General features: G+C 40.6%; 2 protein-coding genes across 50 annotated transcripts in view; one reads left to right on the top strand and one right to left on the bottom strand.

Moving 5' to 3' along the window:
• NEB (nebulin) overlaps positions 1-6,301 on the top strand; it is a 157,448-nt gene extending 151,147 nt beyond the window's left edge. For all 48 annotated transcript variants that reach the window (XM_081869593.1, XM_081869592.1, XM_081869603.1 and 45 more), the window contains 6 exons: positions 936-1,043; positions 2,776-2,959; positions 3,680-3,772; positions 3,960-4,109; positions 4,964-5,073; positions 5,499-6,301. In XM_081869593.1, coding sequence (XP_081725719.1) covers positions 936-1,043; positions 2,776-2,959; positions 3,680-3,772; positions 3,960-4,109; positions 4,964-5,073; positions 5,499-5,672 — 819 coding nt within the window. In that variant the 3' untranslated portion in view covers positions 5,673-6,301. The remainder of the gene's footprint in view (positions 1-935; positions 1,044-2,775; positions 2,960-3,679; positions 3,773-3,959; positions 4,110-4,963; positions 5,074-5,498) is intronic.
• A 1,794-nt stretch (positions 6,302-8,095) lies between these two features.
• RIF1 (replication timing regulatory factor 1) overlaps positions 8,096-19,669 on the bottom strand; it is a 36,767-nt gene continuing 25,193 nt past the window's right edge. Inside the window, exons 29-35 of one of the 2 annotated variants that reach the window (XM_081870085.1) lie at positions 15,889-18,798; positions 14,258-14,404; positions 13,319-13,396; positions 13,107-13,222; positions 11,075-11,228; positions 9,513-9,621; positions 8,096-9,185 (exon numbers count right to left, since the gene is read on the bottom strand). In XM_081870085.1, coding sequence (XP_081726211.1) covers positions 8,965-9,185; positions 9,513-9,621; positions 11,075-11,228; positions 13,107-13,222; positions 13,319-13,396; positions 14,258-14,404; positions 15,889-18,798 — 3,735 coding nt within the window. In that variant the 3' untranslated portion in view covers positions 8,096-8,964. The remainder of the gene's footprint in view (positions 9,186-9,512; positions 9,622-11,074; positions 11,229-13,106; positions 13,223-13,318; positions 13,397-14,257; positions 14,405-15,888; positions 18,799-19,669) is intronic. The other variant, XM_081870086.1, reaches the window with a different exon arrangement.

Here is a 19,669-nt window from a genome sequence, read left to right as displayed (position 1 = left end):
GCTGCCCTGCACTCCACACTGGGCTGTCCTTGGTTACTTTTTAACAACTTCTGCTGGTAATCAATGCAGTGGAAGGAGAGACGCTTGATGGGAGTAGGACACCTAGAACCCATTCTTGTGCTTTATGGTCCGTTGTGTCCCTTTGTTTCTTTCTAGACACAATTCAAAGTGCTGGGAACAGCCCGAGACCCCCCTTTTCTTATATTCCTTAATGAGAGTAGATTATCTGTGCTCTGAGTTGCCACAATAAGGGCAAGTAGAGGTGGTCTCTTGATGGCTGCCATGGGACTGTGGAAGTCTTAAGCCTGAGCATTTTCTAGAAGTGCTATAAAATAAGAATACCCTGGAATGAAGGTTTGCATCATTAAACTGGGGTTGCTTTTGAGTAACAGAGTATTGCTCACTTAGTTGACGTTTTATTTTAGGAAGAACTCTGAGTCAGTGGTAGGTTAAGAGTACATGCTTCAAATGCAGAAGGTCCCAGGTATAAGGGCCGGCATCCTTTGTTTAAAAGGATAGCAGGTGCTGTGAAAGACTTCCTTTGCTTGAGACCCTTGAGTTCCTGCAAGTCAGAGTAGGCAAGACAGACAAATAATGCGACCTGATTTAAGGCAGCTTTCTGTGTTCTGCTATTTTATTGCTATTCTTTTGAGTGTTATGTTTCGCCTACAGTTCTTGGGGTGGGTTTGGAAACGATGTAAATCAATAAGATAATGCTCTTACATTAGCCATAACCTTCCAAAGGCACACAATTTATAGTTAGTAAAAAAACCTCTGGCATAATCTTGTGATGAGCCCATCAATGGTGATCACATCATGTTTGCATCTACCTTCAGCACTTCTTCATTCATGCCTCATTTCTACATAAAACTTCTCTTAAAATCTGCTCTCTCACTGGCTGGGCCACGTTTATTCACATCTACTCATTTTGTTAGGTCCTCTACTCTGATAGTTTCCGGAAACAAGTACAAGGTAAAGCGGCCTTTGTCCTGGATACCCCTGAAATGAGACGTGTTCGGGAGACGCAGCGACACATTTCCACCGTAAGTATTTGCAGCCAAGAAACTGGCTGCACAAGTAAACCCAGCCATGGTGACTTATTTAGCAGTGCTCAGTATGCCTTAAGGTGAAACTGTTCCAGGCACAAATTTACCGTATTTTTCGCTCTATAACACGCACCTGACCATAACACGCACATCGTTTTTAGAGGAGGAAAACAAGGGAAAAAACATTCTGAATGAAACAGTGGATGTATCATTTTTGTGCTTCATGCTGTGGCCACAGACATGTGATCTGATGGTGAATTTGGGGTGACCCAATGCAAAAATCCTGAGAATCCCTGTGGATCCATGCTTTGTAACCACGTTTTTGCACCATTGCAGCCCCAGGCAACAGTGGGTGCGTGATTTTTTGGGGGGCAGGCTGTAGCCATGGACATGCTATGTGCTCTGATGGTGAATTTGGGCTGACCCAATGCAAAGATCCTGAGGATCCATGTGGATCCATGTTTTGTAACCACGTTTTTGCACCATTGCAGCCCCAGGCAACAGTGAGTGTGTGATTTTTGGGGGGCAGGCTGTAGCCATGGACATGCTATGTGATCTGATGGTGAATTTGGGCTGACCCAATGCAAATATCCTGAGGATCCATGTGGATCCATGCTTTTTAACCACGTTTTAAGTGGAGAGGGAAGGAAAAACACAGAACGGACAAGGAGCACGAGAGGGGTGTGCAGAGAAGCAGCTGGCTAAGAATGCAGGAGAGGGGTATAATGGGAGGGAGGAAAGGAAGGCAAAAGTTTTCCCTCACCTACCCACCCAAGCCAGCCAGCTCGCGCGCGCTCTCTCTCTCTCTCTCCCTCCTGCATGTTTTCAGCAGCACGGAGCATAGAGACGACACTCTGCTTTCCCCTCTGCTTGCCTGGAGGGGAGGGGCTTTCTCTGCTCTTTGTTCCGTTTGAGCAAACACAGCAAGGAAACAGAGGTGGGTGGGCAGTAAGACCCTGAGGCAGAATGCAGGTAAGCAGCCGCTTCCTCTTTTCAGGTTTACCTTCTAGGAGACACGCGATTTGATTTTTGCCTGATTTTTTTTTGCCTCCCCTTGCGCCATTTGGCTCCAGGGACCACACATTCGCTCAATAACACGCACAGACATTTCCCCTTCCTTTTTAGGAGAAAAAATCTGCGTGTTATAGAAGGAAAAATACGGTAGTTAAAAGGTAAATGCAGAGTGGGGCTGGGTGATATATTGTCCAAAAACTACTTTGAAGCCGTTATTATGATATCAGTTTCATAATTTTTGACCTGGCAATATATCGCAAATTATGCTGCACGCACACATGCTTTACAAAAATAAACGTGGGGGGAAATTTGAAGTCAACCAGTGCTTCTCTTGATTCCCGCAGCCTGTTAACTCTGCTGGCTCAGCTCTCCCTACCTCCTGCAGGGGACAGTGAATCACAAGAGTAGGCACCAGCAAAAATCCCAATGCGGGGAAAACCATGAATCCACCATCCTTATTTAAGACATCATGGTATCTGTGTATAGTGATGTTTAGCTGGTGACATAAGATGATGCTGAAAACCAAATATCGCCAAGCCCTAATGCAGAGATCAGGTTTGCTGTCACAGAAACTGCAAGAAATGGACATATCTGGTGAACACAGTGAAGTTTACTTGTACTTCTGAACTAGTTAAGGAATTTATATTTCTGCTTGCCTTCTACAATTAATGGCATGTCCATTCCAGCTACCCATGTCTTATCTTGAAAATTCCAGGTGAAATACCATGAAGACTTTGAAAAGAGCAAAGGCAGCTTCACACCTGTAGTTACTGACCCCATAACAGAACGTGTCAAGAAGAACATGCAGGATTTCAGTGATATTAACTATAGGGGCATTCAAAGACGAGTTGTGGAAATGGAGCGAAAACGGATAGATCAAGATCAAGAGATGAATACAGGTACTCTGATTTTATGCTTTGGTTTTTCCCCTCTGTAAGTGAACATAATGGTCACAGCTGATAATATATGTAGAAAATTATTTATAGTGATGTGATTTCACATCATAAACACGCACTCTTCTGCCTTGTTAAATTGATATTGAATACATCTGTCCGGAATCCTATGCTTGTAATTGTTCCCAGTTAACCAAATCTGCTTGGACAATTCACTTCTTCCTTACCTTACATATTTTTGAGGACAACACATACGAATTCATGAGAAAGTGCCTTATACTGAGGTGGTCCATTTGGCCCACTATCATCTACTCCACCCACTTCTCTGTAACATTTACGGCTGCATTGTATTTGCACTCCATGTGGTCACCTCCTGCTATCAGTGGTGCACCAGGCACACATCCTACCTACCAGATACTGGAGAATGTACATGCAAATGATACATTTGACAACTGCGCTAAGGGCTCTTCCCTAAGAGTGCAACTTTTTTTGTTGGTGGTGGGTCAACATTGTTAAAATGTAAAAGAAAAACATTCTTTCCCATTCATTAAACATTCTGGTCAAGTCACATTTCAGCAGTGAGTTGCAAAGCATTTCCTAAATTAGTTTTTTGCTGTGTGAATTCCATTTTAAGACCTGTTGGATTCTGCAAATGTGTTTTCTTATACCTATGAAGTCAGAGGCGAAGGATACAACTAAAATACCCCACCCACCTGTCTTCTGCAGATCTTCGTGTGTGGCGTACTAATCCTGGATCAGTCTTTGACTATGACCCAGCAGAAGACAACATTCAATCTAGAAGCTTACACTTGATTACTGGTACGTTTTGCATCCTGTAACATTATGCAAATGGCTGTGGATGGATACAAGCCTTTATCCTACAGTTTTAATGCTTTAAACACTCCACAATGTAACTTTCCATTTTGATTTTTAGTTAATTTTGCCTTTGACCAAGTACGCTCCTCCTCAAGACATCACTGTAAATTTCTTCATCTTTCTTGCCTAGTTCAAGCCCAGCGACGTAGCCGAGAGCAATCGCGCTCTGCCAGTGCACTGAGCCTCAGTGCTGGGGATGAAAAATCTGAGCATTCAGAGGCTGCCGATCAGCACATGTCCTATTACAGCAATGGAGGCTTCTTTACCACAACTACATCAGGTACAAGGGACTCAAGACTGCGCTCGTCTTGCAGGGATACCTTTTCAGGTTGTGTGTACTGCTATTTCAAGGCAGTGGGGGAGGGGGGCAAGGTTCAAAGCCTTGCCTTTTAATAATATTAACAATTAAATTGTAAAAACAAAAAAACATTAAGAGCATCGGTTTTGGTTACTTTCCGTATGTTTCATAAGGACCAAAGACAAAAAGGCTTTGCAGGAAACAATTCTGTCCCTCTTCCCCCAGTGACATAACAACAAATTTGAATATTTATTAAGTTGGGGCTTCTTGCAAATCATACAGGAGATCATACAGGAGCATGGTGTGAAGGTGGCCAGGTTGGGGAGACGGAATAAATGATGCAGTAATGTTTCGAAACTCAGGTGAATTTGGGTAGTGTGATTATAATGGACAGGCAGCACTAACAAATCAGAATTGCCAAAAATTGCAGTAGCTAGTTCAATGCAAGCTGCTATATGCTATTAGAGATAGCCAGGGAGACACTTTGTCCTAAAGAGCTTTATTTGTCTTTCAGATAATAGTTCTAAGTCCTTTTGGGCTATTTTTCTGGGCAGAAAATAGCAAGTGTTGGACAAGCCGGGGAGGGGGCGGGAGTTAGCACACTGGTAGAATACAGTTCTGTACACCAATATTCTTGTGTTTTTTTTAAAGTAGAAATATTTATCTAAAATGACACAGCCACATCATCTTTGCTGATTTACATCTGCTGTCACCATTCCCTCATAAAATGCAACCAAGCCCCATTTAAGTTTTATTAAAACACAGCAAAATTATTGAAGAGAATCAAAGCTTCCAGCTGGTTTCTCATTATTCAATTTTTTCATTTCCCTTTCTAGTGGACTACAAACACGCTAAAACTGTAGAGCTGCCACAACAACGGTCATCTTCTGTTGCTACCCAGCAGACAACAGTCTCTTCCATCCCCTCTCATCCATCTACTGCAGGGGTAAGGAAAATAAATTATCATATGGCAAGAGTAACAAGTACAAAGAAATAGATTTCTGAATTGTGTCCCTGTGTTGCATTGGGGAGAAAAACCTACATGTCTAAATTAATGATCAGCATTGTTATCTTGAATGTACATTTACTGATGGAAGAGAATAATAGTCTTATTTCTAAACACTCCTTTTCTTCCTCTAAAAGATTATTTAATATTTATATAATCCTTTATACCAACAAAGCTTAGCTCAAAGCAACTCACAATAATATTTTTTTTAATGACCAGCATTTCTACCACTATAATCATAAGAGTTCAGTAAATTATTGCAATTTAATGCAAACTGAAGGTATTTTAAATGGTTTAGCCCAACATACTGCATGTATGGTGGTAATCTAACAGCATTTATTCTTCTTTTAAAATGACCACCACAGAAGACGTATCGCGCCATGTATGACTATACTGCAGCAGATGCTGATGAAGTCTCCTTCAAAGATGGTGATGCAATCGTCAATGTCCAGGCTATTGATGAAGGCTGGATGTATGGGACTGTGCAAAGAACAGGCAAAACAGGCATGCTTCCAGCTAACTATGTAGAAGCTGTTTAAGCCAAAATGGAGGTGATATTCTATGAGACATTTTGACAAGGTAAATAAAAAGGCACCTCACAAAATGGCTGCCCGCTATAATCCTTAAACACTTTCTCAGGTGCCTTATTATTTTCCCGTTGATATATGATATATGCATTGCCTTTTACACAACAAACATTCTCTCATTCTAGTCATCACAGAACCAGTGGGAAATACCAACATGGCAGCCTCCATTCACTACCTTGATTAAATGGACTTGTGTATTCAAACATTATCTAAAAGAGAATTGTTTGGCTCTCAGTTCCACTGTATTGTCAACCTCTTTGTTTGGAATCAAGCTCATAGTCCAAACTAATCTTATTTTTTAATGAAACATCTAATCTGTGTTGGTTTTAATGCTTTTCTTATCACGAGATGTTGTGTTCTCCTGTGATATTATAAAAATAGCCAAATGTATTTATTTCTGTTTCAAGTAAGCAATTATGTAAAGCTAACATCTCAAACCAGCCAAACTATATGTAGGAAAGCCCCTCCTCTTGTCTGCTTACGGAACGCTGGTGCATGCCTTATTCATCTGAGTGTTCTTTGGTCCTGGTACTGTGATTCCCTCTTCAAGTGGTGACTAATAAATTTCACAGCTCTGCAAATTTAGTTATGTACTTAATTTATGCTGGGGGGGGGGGAGAGAAATAGAACACTGGATACTCAATTCCAAATGGATGTGTGCAGAGGAAATGCAGAACCATGGATAGGCACAAATGCTGCAAGCTCCTCCCAGTTCTTCCCTGTAGCCAACAGACTCTTGCTATTCATCTGATGTCACTGAGAGGAAAGGAACCTTAACTGATGTGTGCCTTGCAAATGTATCGCCCAGGACGATAGAGGACCAGAGTGCAATGGTGGTTTCACCCACAATATACCACTGGAGTTGATGCAACTCATTCCTTCCTCAGTGCAGCAGAGGGAGGAACAAGCTGCATTAGCCCCAGCCCTGAAACGCACCAGGGTCCCACCGAGGTGGTTTGGGGCCGATGCAGCTTGTTCCTCCCCCTGCTTTTCAGCACTGTGGTGTATCACCAGCCAAACATCACACTACAGTGATACATTGCAATGTTTAAAAGCTTATCACCTAGCGAAGGGGAAAATATTTACTCACACACACCCTCCTCGCAAGAGCCAGGAGAAGCCTGCTGTAGGATTCCCCCAAACACCTTAGGGCAAACACCTTAGGGCTAACATACCTTAGCACTGTCTCTCGCAACTGTGGTGATGAATGGTTTGACTAGCTCCTGCAGAAATACCTCCTTCTGGGATGAGACAAGTTACACTGCTGAAGAAGAGAATCTTTCACCTGAAGAAATCTGAGAAATGCAGCTGCAAGGTAAGAGTAGCCACCACAGAAGTGAAATGTGAAATGTGGCACATAGCACACTCTCAAACTGTGACTCCTTATTAAGCAGTTTCCCATCCCTTGGGAGTTCAACAAAGCCCCTACCAGCTCTACTAACATAGTACATAACCTGCCTCTTCTGCAATACATCCTCTCTTATCTTTATCTGCATCTATATAGATGGAATTCATTACATTAAAAACTCTAAGCTACTACAAAGTTTCCTTGATTTTGTATCTTAGCAGAAGGAATGTCTCTTTAATCATTAATATTTTTCTGAGTAAAACACTTAATAAATGGCTCAAATCAACTTACAGACACAAATTAAATACTAAAACCAATTAAACAATAAATACCTAAATAATACACACAAAAGAAATTGATTACTGCAACAAAGCATTTTCCCTTCAGACCTCTTTCATATGCAAATATACAATGAAACAAGACTCAATTGCCACCAGTTATCAGCTGAGAACTACTCAGATTGAAACCTGTTTGTATCTAATGTAGATTTGGGGGGGAAACAGGCTAATTCTGGTGTAGCTCACTGCCAGCATGACAGCGTGCTTAAATGCTAGTAGCAATACATACTAACCTCATAAATATCTGAAAGCTCAGCACTGAATTCAGTCATAATAAAGTATCTGTACATTGCCTTAAATCATATCATGATGTTGATCAATCCACACCCACATACCAAACTGTAAAGTTCTGGGTAGACATATAAGCATATATTTCAAAGAAAAATATTTAGAGTGCCCTCCTGCAACATGATGCCCTCCCGGAGTTTTAGGCCCAATTCCCATCAACCCCAGCCAGCATAACAGCATGAAGAGGCCAGACACTATGTAACCTGAAACTAGCCCAATGAAGGACAAGCACTAAAAGACACTAAATAATAGGACCATGAAAGACCTCAAGTGGGAGGAGGGTATCTCTCCAAGCTCTACTTAAATTCCCTTTTCAAAGCCCATTTCAACAGCTTTAGATGAAAAAGGAACTGCCAGATCCATTAAATCAAGACACAATTAAAACCAAGTTCTATTCAAAATACAATTCTAAATAAGAGTTCATTATTTTATTCATATATACATATATATTTATTTCCAAATAAGTGAAACAGATCCCATTGTTACTTCTCCAGAACTGCAAACTGTGTGCTTTATACAAACACAATTTTTCCCATCCAATGTTTTAACAAATCTCAGATCATAATTAATAATGTCTAGAATTGCTATTATCTACACATAATGTACAGTTATTTATGTCTAATTGACATGACTCTGAGAGTGGGACAAGTATAACTCTGATAAATATAAAAATTCTGTAGCACATGAGATTTGAGCTTGAAAATACTGCATCAGAATTTCATACCAATATACATTTTTCTCCTTTTTGCATAATAAGTGCATGCAAAAATAGAACTGTGAAATGGTAGAAAAATTGTTTGGAAATACTTTTTTTTTTTGAAGCACTAATTAAGTACAGTACATCTTAATATGAAGACAGACTATAGAGCCACTGTTTTCCAAAACACCAGTAGCAAAAAAGTTGGCATCACTTTTGGTAAATCACTCAGCATTTCAAGATTCATTCCGCATAGTGAACTTTGTTGTTGTTTTTAAATATAGGAATAAAATATAAATCTGCATTCAAAAATATAGTTAAAATACTCAGCAAGTTGACTTTTTAGTGGGAAACTGTGTGCAACAGCAATAAAAACACTTGAATAGTGAATGTACCAAACTTACTTATTAAGATATACAGACTGATGCCATACCTGCCTTGAGTGACGAAGATCTCTCTTATTCTTCTGGGATGTTTTTAAGTGAGTGTTCAGCTCAAATAAAAATAAAGGGATTTTAGAATCAAAAATGTCTCACTATGAAGTCTTCTCTTCTGAGAGATAAGTACAGATGATTAAACAGTGCTTTCCCGGGTTGGTGACTTCCAACGAGCCTGCAGGCTTTTCATAATACAGTTTGTCATGCTATGTAGTTTCTCTTGCATTTCAAAGAGTTCACTCACTGAATAGTTGAGAAGATTTTCAGAAGTAAACTGCGGAGCAAGTATATCAATCTGGGCAAAAAGGTCTGTAGTTGATTGCTCATCTGCAGTGGAGGAAACTGGCTCGCTCAAGTCTAGGAAGAAAGAAAGTTCACACATACAAAGATTTCCTATTTAGAATCAAACTAGAGCCCTACTCAAATTCAACGAGTCTACAATTCTTATTTGTGCAACTACATACCATACTAACTACAGCCCTAATGGGTAGGTAATGCTAGAATGGTGCATAACAGCCTTAATCATATAGGAGAAATTGCTTGCCCTTTTTGGACCAGCTGTGGAATGACAGCAATCACACTGCTACAGGTAATGTAGACAATGGATTTAACCTGGGAAGCAAACATACCCAGTCTGCATTCCAGTTCAGGCATCGAACCTGCACAATGGCAAGCAATATTTACCTGTTTCCATTTTATCTTCATTTGTGGAACAGGACTTCTCATCAATGCCATTCACTGGCTTTTCTACATCATCCAGGCCAGCATTTTCTTCAAATCCACGAGATCGTACCTGCACATTTGGGGGAGGGGGGGGAAGAGATTTTATTGCAATATATTTCAATTGGAAGCAAAATTGAATACAGATGAGAAATATAATTTATAGCTAATTAATAGCATTCCTTCTTCAACAGGAGGAGGGGGTGTCTGGTGGCCATGAGTACCAGGAAAGCTGCTGAAGTTCTGAATCAGTGTCTGGAACCAGTAATGGGTTGGATGGCTGCTAACTGTTAAAAAGAATTAATCCAGACAAAGAAGAAGTGTTTCTTGCTCAGGAGAGATAAGATACTCTGCATGAGTATTATTCTCTGGTCTTGCAATTCATAGGTGCTTGCGGATCCAGCATTGTGTTACGCAATGTTGTAAGTCAAGCAGAATGTATTGTGTGGAGCAAAGTATTTTAGAATACACTTTATCTCTTTCTTTGTATAATGCCATATCCCTCTTATATCTGCCTTCTTTGTTACCACCCATGTTGTCTTTAATTTCCCAGTTATGTATTTTGGAATGCTACTGCAGTTCATAGTTTGTTTTAGCTGCTCTTACTCACCCTGAGTATTGCAGATACAACATAAAGGTGGGATAGATTTTTTTGTACAAAAAATAAAAGCAGGACTACCTTGCAACTATAAGCTTACATTTTAAAAAACGTAGCTGTACATTTTTGGAGAGGAACCCCCAAATGACTAAACAAAAACCTACATTCATTGAGTTCCAGGACATTTGAAAGATTGAGGGCAGTTGAGTCCAGTTCAAGATTTTTAAATTAAGGAAGGGGAAGAAGTGGGACATTGGCTTAGTGAAGTGTGACAGCTTTAGCATGGAGAGGGAGGGGAAGCAGGTAAGGGAAATGTGTTCCACAAGGTGTTTTATTACCTCCCATCCCCATGCTATGTGGTTTTTTTTCATAAAGGTGAGGAAGCTGACACCTTGCTCCTTTTACACTCTCTATAATCTTTCCTCTTTCTGCTGCATAGCAGTAAAATCTTCAAGTACTAGAGCCTGGAAGTCAACAGAGCCTAAGTGCTCTATAATACAGTGATTTCAGGAGGATAGGAAACAAGAAAAGAATATATATCTTTGTAGATATTATTCTATTTCCCAACAAATGCAAAACAAGAAGAGCAGCCTTCCCTTTCACCTGCTAAACTCAAACAAGGCTCAAAGTTCCACACTGGTAAAGCCCTGGACAGAAGCACTCCTGTTATGAATAGTGGATACATGGCAACATCTTGTTGTGTGATCCGACTTGTTCTTACTTTTTATTTTAATTTCAAATAGTAGTGATGATGATGATGATTTAAATCTGTATACTGCCCTATACCCGTAGATCTCAGAGAAGTTCACAACATAAAACTGCAATATAAACAATACAAAATAATGCCTCTTGGACTAAGCGTTCCGCAAAAAAGATTTCTGATACATTTCAGATTTTACTTATTTTATTATAATGCAAAGAAACTAACCTGTTGGTCATGGTATCCTTTAAGAGCTCTTTTAACATTGGATACTTTGGGAGAACGAATGGGAAGAGTTTTGATCTCGGCTGATGTCAGAGAACTCAAGTCACCTACAGTCCTGATGTTCTTTGCTCGAATGAGTTGTCCTAATCCCCTTGCCCTTAGTCAAATCAAAGGGAGAAGTGTTAGTCCCCCCACCTCTTCTTACGCAACATTCTATGGACAAGGTAAGAAAGACAACCACATTAAAATGCTTATCTTTGAAAGACAAGAGGACTCTTTTCAAAAATCATTTTTCTACTTTAACACAGGATTTCTACAATTAAGTTACCCAATATCTAGTCTATGCATATGCAACTCTTCTACTTTCAAAGTGCGTGCATAAATCCTTTATTCAGGAGCTTGGGTGGTTGTGTGGGGAATTTGCTGGAAGAAAGGTGGGACAGGCACTTGAGCCCCACCCCCAATTTCTCAGGATGCAACAGCTCTACTTCTGAAATTTGTAGGTCAAGAAACACTGTGTGAAGGAAGACGTGTTCTGGTGAGAATAAGGAAGACATTTGGTTTGTCACTCCATCAACAGGAGACAGGGCCAGCTTGCAGCTTAACTTCTCTGCTAGGGAGGAGGTCTCAATCTCCCAGACCAAACTGGAGCTTCCTCCAGCTATACGCACCAAAGTTTAAAAAAACAACCCACCTATCACGCTTAGTGGGTGGTCAGATTAAAAAAAAAACCTCTTTAGCAAAGTGAGATCAAATAAAGCACTGGAACTTCCTAGGAAGCCTAGTTCCCTTCCTTGTATCATTCATAAGAATAAGGTCAACATCATGAGGTGCTGGAAGCATTCACTTCCAATCTTGAAGTGGATGGCTACTGCTTATCTTTACAGGCCCATTTCAGCTGCAGTGGTTGCTATGAGGAAGAGAAGGAAGTTTGCGCCCAGGACTGCCCTACCTCATCCACATGTCTTCCAAATTCCTAACCAGGATGAGTGTCTGGTAGGCCAGAGTGGGATGGGATCAAGGAAACAAGACATAACACAAAAAGGAGAAAACAGCATTGTGTTGGTAGCTCTAAGTGAGCAGTGCAGAGCCTTAAACAGCTCAGGAACACAATACCTTAAAGACTACTTCTCCTTGTATAAACCGACCCAGATCCTGCAATCATCATCTGAGGCCCTTCTTCATGTGCCCCCTCCATGAGAGGCCCGGAGGGTGACAACATGAGAATCGGCCTTTTTAGCAATGGCTCGTTTATCAAATGCTCTCTCCAGAGATGCTTGCTTGGCACATCCATTACATATCTTTAGGCACTGGAGAAAAATATTCCTCTTCTCCTAGGCCTTTGGGTTATACAATCTATGCCCCTTTAAACAGTGCACACAGTGGGAGGTGTTTTTATTGTTGTTACTATGTTATGTACCATATTTTTCCGTGTATAAGATGCCCCCATGTATAAGACGACCCCTACATTTTAAACCCAAAATTAAGAAATTAAGTTGTTTAGCTTTTATGGGGGGTAGGGGAGGTCACTTCCGCCAATCACTCACCCATCTGCCTGCCACTGCCGATCACACACCTTGCCACAGCCACCAATTGTCTGCCTGCTCACCGCCACTAACAGCCCACCTGCCCACTTGCCGCAGTCGCCAATCACCTGCCGAATTGCTGCAGCCACAGCCAATCGCCAGCAGGCCTTGCCGCAGCCACCAATCACCTGCCCAATTGCTGCTGCAAATCTCCAGCTTGCTGCTGCCATTAATCACACGTACCCCCTCTGCATTCACTATTCACACACTCAATTTTCCCCTAATTTTTTTTAAGCAAGAAGCATCTTCTTCTACATGGAAAAATACGGTATTTTTCTGCTTTTATATTGCAAATATCCTTGGATGAAAGGAGGTATAGAAATTAATTAATTAAAATAATTGCACCTTGAAGATACCCTTTCCTTCCCCTATACCCCCCAAGCAGTCTTCTTTGTCGATAATACTTCAACATTTGACACAGGAATCTTTCCCAGTGACTTCCTACTTACCAAATATTTGAAGTAATCTGAGGCAAAATTGTGTCGACGGGCGCTTTACAGCCCACTAACGCAGGATATATGCATTCTGTAGGACTTGGTAGCGGCTCCTTGACCATTTCTGTGATCTTAAATAATACAGAAAATTATTAATTTGGCTAAGTTTAAAAGCTGAATACAGGAGAAAATGGAGAAGATATACATAAAGCCGAAGCAAATCTTACTAAACACTTCTTTGAGCTCTTATATTTATGGCTACGAGATCCTGGGGACAGAGATCCTTTGGTTGGAGTAGTAATAAGCTGGATAGGAAAAGAGGAAAAAAGCTCTCTCAGGATCATAGGAATTACCTAACACCTTATGACTAGTCTTATTAAACTCATTTGCCTAAAATGGGACAAAAACTAGTTCAAAGGAATGGATCATACTACTTCGACAGCCAATACTTCTTCAGTAAACTAAATCAGTGAACCACATTTAAGAAAAAGGCATGTTACCCTGCCATTTTTACTTCCCTGAAAGTAGAGCCGAAAATAATCATATAATTCCACACAAGTGGGTAGTTCCCCACCACCAGCAGATGTCACATCACATACTGCTCTGGAAGGTCCACTGACCTACAGGAGTGGTTTCTGGTGGGGCGCAAACAGCTAAATTAGGACGGAGGGAGGAGCAGAAAAGGCTTTCTACTTGTGCACAGAGACCTCAAAATCCAAGCCTCAACTCTTTTGTACGATTATACAGTGGTGCCTCGCAAGACGAAATTAATCCGTTCCGTGAGGCTCTTCGTATAGCGGTTTTTTCGTCTTGCGAAGCAAGCCCATTGACAGCTTAGTGGATTAGCGCTATTAGCAGCTTTTAGCGGATCAGCTGAAAAGCGGCTTATCAGCGGATCAGCTGATAAGCGGCTTAGGGCTTAGGAAAAGGGGGAAAAAAGGAAAAAAACCCCACAGGAACTCGCAAGACATTTTCGTCTTGCGAAGCAAGCCCATAGGGAAATTCATTTTGCGAAGCGCCTCCAAAACGTCTAGCGGGTTTTCCGTCTTGCGAGGCGTTCGTCTTGCGGGGCGCCACTGTATGCAGCTTAGTTTATTGCAATGTTCTTCAATGTCGCAGAGATCATTCTCTCAGTAAAAATAAAATAAGAGAAATCCAGATATTACCTTGGCTTGGTGGTTAGGTGAAGATTTAATACTTCGGAAAGACTGAGAACCATTAGAAGAATGGGTTCTAACCACAGGACTTCGCCTGTCAATGTCATCTGCCAATTCTTCCTGGTAGATCGGATTGGCAAAGGAAACTCGTCGGCTCTGTTCATAGAAATTCAATGGATTTTTAAGAACAAGGTCTGATACAATAAAGATATACCAAAGCCACAAAGTGTTTACTGATTTTCAAGGGAAATTGTTTTTTTCCTGCAAAGTAGTTAGCATTCATATATTTTCAAAACAAGACTGACAAACATGATATAGAAAGAAGCATTAAGTCAGTACAGCTGATTTAGACCCATACAATATACCATAAGAGGTCCTCAAAGTGTGCCCAAGTGCACATCCTTAACAAAAGGGGGGAAATCCCTAAAGCAAAAATAAGTTCTACTAGTCGTGACTAGGAAAAGGGAGTGAGCCTGCAATGGCAAGTGACATAATTTTAACATAGTAGACTTGAGTTGCAATGCAATGCTTTCCATGAGTTTCCACTCTATAGCTCAGTAGACATATATAGGATATACTGTAAGAAACTTTGCACAACTGTCTGGGTAACACAGGAGACATGTGGCTCCCTAAAAAGAATAAATTATGCATTTCTCATGTTCAGATCTGGTTGTGAACTATATTGCACTTTTGAGACCTACTGATCTACATTAATCTCTGGTTTGAATGAGATAAACTGGCAGATTTCAGCAATATTTGAGATATTTCACATGGGTGAGTGCAGTGACTACTAATTAAAAAAACTATTATTTATTAATCACCTGCCACACATGTCTCAGGGCAATGTACAAAATACAATGAAAACACAACACACACAAAATCAGATAAATGCAATATAAAGTAGGCAGGTGCCTATGGATAGCCTGAAAGCAGAACCTGAACACAATTTTGTTCGTAGGAATGAAAAACTGTATGAATGAAACAATCCAGAAGCCTGACTGTGGAGCAAATGGTGATAAACATCAAAGGCTAGTAGATGGTTTTAAATGATACACGGAGTGAGGCATCAGTAGAAACAGTGTGCAACACTGATTAAGAATGGTCACAATTCAAGGCACAGTGTGGGGGAGCTGGGTATTTGGGAATACAGGATATTACGTATTCTAAGTTGCACCACTGAGTTTACAGGTGTTGCTATAACAGATGCCCAGGTTTCAAGGTAAGTTAGATACACTATGTTAAGATAAGCAGCTTAATCTCTTACAAGCAAAAAAGAAGCTTCTGAATTGACAAAAGACATTTCCTCCACAAAGATTTAAAAGGCTACTACTAAAATGAGGCTGCATTTTAAATTGTATTTTAAACCCGTATTTTAATTAACTGAGTTTTCTTTTTCTATTACATTTTATTGTAATTTTATTGGTGTTAGCCGCCCTGAGCCCAGTTCTGGCCGGGGAGGGCGGGGTATAAAAGGAAAAAAAAAATTTTAAGCCTTAAAAGGGAGGGAGATATGAAAAAATCATGGAGATTTTGTAGGTTTTAGCTCTTATTAAGGAAGAAATGGATACTGAACTGTATAAAGGATATAGATCCAATACGGAGATATTAACATATAAATTTAAAAAAGCCACTTCAAGTACCTTGTTTGCAGGTGATGGAGAATCTTCTTCTTTTTGTCTTTTTACACCTCTCTTTAAAATGCTGGTAGAGGGAGAAGCTGATGGAGACCAAATACAGCGTGCCTGCACTCCATTAGGGCTTTCACTAATCTTGGCTACAGAAAGAGCATAAATTTCCTGAAACTTTAGAGGGGAATCTGAGCTATTTTCCTTCTGTACCAAGGCTGAGATTTCATGTTCTACTGATCTGCTGGCTATATCGCTTTCTGCATCCTGTTCTTGAAGTTCTGGTACCTCTGTTACAGATACTGGTGTCTTGTCTACAACATTCTGAACGATGTCAGCTTTTGTTTCGCTGGCCTTTATTTCTTCAGGTTGGTTCACACTCATCTCTATGTCAGTCCTACCTTCTGGATCACCATTTTGATTACTATCTCCCGTTTTTACAGCACCTGGGTCCGTGTCTGCTTTTAAGGATGGACACTGAACAATGTGTTCTACTGAATCAGAGTCTACTGAACTTGGTTCTGAAGTTGCTTCAGCCAAGCCAACACAATCCAGATTTTCTGCAACGGATGTGTCACTCTCATCGTTGACACGGGATGATTTCTTGAGTTCCTCTTTTGGAGTGTCACCTCCTAGCAAATCCTCTTCAGACTGGATACCCTCGTGTGAATCTTTCAGGGCAGAGGAATTGCTAATGGAGGACAGTGGTGTGCTCGCTGCACAAGGTTCCATATTGAGCCTTTCAGCAAACTGAGAATCAGCAGCAGCAGGAATGCTTGGCAAAGCCATTGTTGATTTATTAGCCATCTTTTTAGACTCTTTTAACTTTAGTTCTGGGCTACCTTCTTTTTTTGGGCTACCTTCTTTTTTTGGGCTACCTTCTTTTTTTATTTCAGTGATAGACTTTGCCAACAGTGGAGATGGCTTCTCACCACAGCAGTTACAGCTCTTTGATTTCCTTGTCCGCTTGCTTCTTTTGTGCTGACATTCACTTGTCTCTGAAGACTTCTCAGGTGAAGAAGAGGCACTGATGGCAGCAGTATAAGCACCACTTTCCAAACCTTTGGCAGGGGAATCAGAACATTTATCCATAACTGTTGTTCTCTGCCTGCTTTCTAGAGCTGACTCTGAAGTGGAGCGTGTCAGCATTCTGGCAGAAGTTCTCTCTGTATCTGAAGAGTCTCTACAAAGGGAAGTGTCCGTATCTTGCTCAAGTCCTGAACATTCACTAAGTGGGAGGGTAGTTCTCTCTCTCTCTTGACCAGTAACACCAGACAGTAATGCTATTTCCATGTGTTCATCAGAATGCATTACATCTTTATTTTCTGGTGGCATGGTCTGGATTTCTGTTGCAGGTTTTGCATGAAACTCTTGGCTTTCTAGCACTTCCTTCACCTGGCTTTCAATTGAACTGCTTTCAAGTGAACTACTTTTATTTTTCGATCTTCCTAACCTTTTCCTCTTGGTTCCTTCTTCTCTTGTTTCAGAACTATCAGACTCAGAGTTTTCTATACTGGTAAGTAATCCCTGTGAGGTTCTTCTTGTCTGATACCGTGGAAACCCTTTAGGTTTCTCACCAGTTGTTTCTGGAACAGAATCTTGCAAGTCACTGATGTCAGATGATTGACTTCCTTCTGATTTTTCATTAGTTATGCTAGTTTCCTCTTGGATAGTTCTTGAAACATGGGAGTCCTTCAAGATCGTACCTTCTGCAGTCCTGCTCCCATGTACATTGATTTCTTTCTTTATACTTCCTTGTGCATCTATTGTTTTATCAGGAACAGATTTTTGTTTTTGTGCAGAAGCCTCTTTACTTTGTGAAATCTTCTTTGGCAGAACCTTTTCACCATCTTTACGCCCATCTTTTTTCTGTTGACTGTTCTCTTTGTCTGGACTACCTGAAGCTCCTTCTGCAGTTTCTGGTTTTCGTCTTAAAGAACGTCTTAATGCTTTTGGATGAGGTGAAACTTGTGGAATTTGGCCAACATTAGATATTGTAGCTGCTGCTAAAGTCAGCTCTGGAGGGGTATTCTCTTTAGAATCTAAGTTTGCTCCTGCTTTGGTCTCTGCAACATTGTCCAAAATTTGTTTATTTTCTATTGTACATCCTACTGCATTCAACTCAGAAACTTGAGAAGGGATGTCTAGCAAATATTCTGGTTCTTGTATTTCACCAGGCAATTCACACTTATCTTCTACAAGGTTGGCAGGAGACTCTTGCATATTTTTCTCCTGTTGCAACTGTGATATCTTTGATTTTTCTTCCTCTGAATTATCTGTTTTATTTTGCCTAAGGCTTGACTTTTTAATCCCAAGTGTACTTTCAGGTTGCAATTTTGAATTAGCCTTATTTTCATCTTTCAATCTTTTGACTTTGACATAAGTCTCCAGTGCACCTAAGATTTCTAGGTTTGACCTTTTAGGCCTGGGGGTGGCTTTTTCCACTTTGTGTTTGAAGGTGTTATTATTCTCCACATCTGGAATTCCTTTGAAAGAAGCATCTGAAGCAATCATGCATTCCTGTTTGGCTAATAAAGGAGTACTTGCAGATGTTCCAGACACAGTGAAAGTTGTAGGACTGAATGGTCTGTTTTCTGAACTATTAAATTTTTCCAGAGTTATGAAAGACTGTCTTCTGCTTACAGGCTGTGGGGTTCCTGAGATGACATCACTAGAAGCAGAGCTGCAGCTGCTGACATTAGAGGTACATTCATTTAGAGAACAATCCAATACTGAAGTCTCCCCTGGAACTGATTTAGGAGCACATGTTTCCAATTTCTCACAATTTGGATCTAAGCTCTGTTTGCCAAAAGTGGTAAGCTGTTCAGCACTGGTGGAATTATTGTCCTCTGGAAGTACATCTGCCTTCCCACTTTCAGTTACTTCATGGGCAATGCCAAGCAAGTCACTTGCTGCTTTTTCATCCTGCATTGAAAATAGCTTAGTGTCATTATACATTTTTTGACTATACTGCCTACTTCACATCCCACCTTTCCTCGAAACTAAAGGCATTATTATGTGCCAGTTCTAGGCATCCATACAGCCAGATCTATTTAACTACAGCAAATTACTACAGCATGCACCTTCGGGCCATATCCTTGTCCAACAGTTATCGTAAAGAAACAAAAGAAAGAAAGAAAAAGTCTTATCACTTAATCACTTTGGATACTTTTCCTGTTATTTTACCAAAATTGCAAGCATTACAATTTAATTGTGTTTTTTGCAATCCCAGAATTTGCTCCAGGTAGGAACATGCAGGAAAATCCAGCAAAACTTGTGCAGGGGGAGGGGTTAAGTTGACAGTTCCAATTATTCACTAAAACAGTTTGCTAGCTTCAAAAATCTAGTCATTTGTTCCAACTAGAAACTGGTGACAGTCCTTCAAGTATAGACTATGCACTTTCTATAACGGAAGGCCTGAAGCCATTAGCAGAAGCAACCCATACATCCCAAGGCACCATGGCAGGGTGCAGATAGGCTTATGCCTTCACTCAAAAAGGAAGTCAAAGCCATCCAATGTACTTCAATAATGTTTCAGGTGTCAATATAAACCTTTTTGTGGCTGTTACAGATAGGTAGCCGTGTTGGTCTGCCATGGTCAAAACAAAATAAAAAAATTCCTTCCAGTAGCACCTTAAAGACCAACTGAGTTAGTTCTAGGTATGAGCTTTCGTGTGCATGCACACTTCTTCAGATACACTGAAACAGAAGTCACCGGACCTTTCTATATAGTGAGAAGGTGGGGAGGGGTATTACTCAGAAGGGTGGTGGGAATGGGTGACTGGAAAGAGAAGCT

This window comes from Podarcis erhardii, assembly GCF_964252035.2.
Source record: "Podarcis erhardii genome assembly, chromosome: 1".
Taxonomy (NCBI): Eukaryota; Metazoa; Chordata; class Lepidosauria; order Squamata; family Lacertidae; genus Podarcis; species Podarcis erhardii.
Note: the sequence above shows the minus strand (reverse complement) of the source record. Positions and strands in the feature narration are given on the sequence as shown.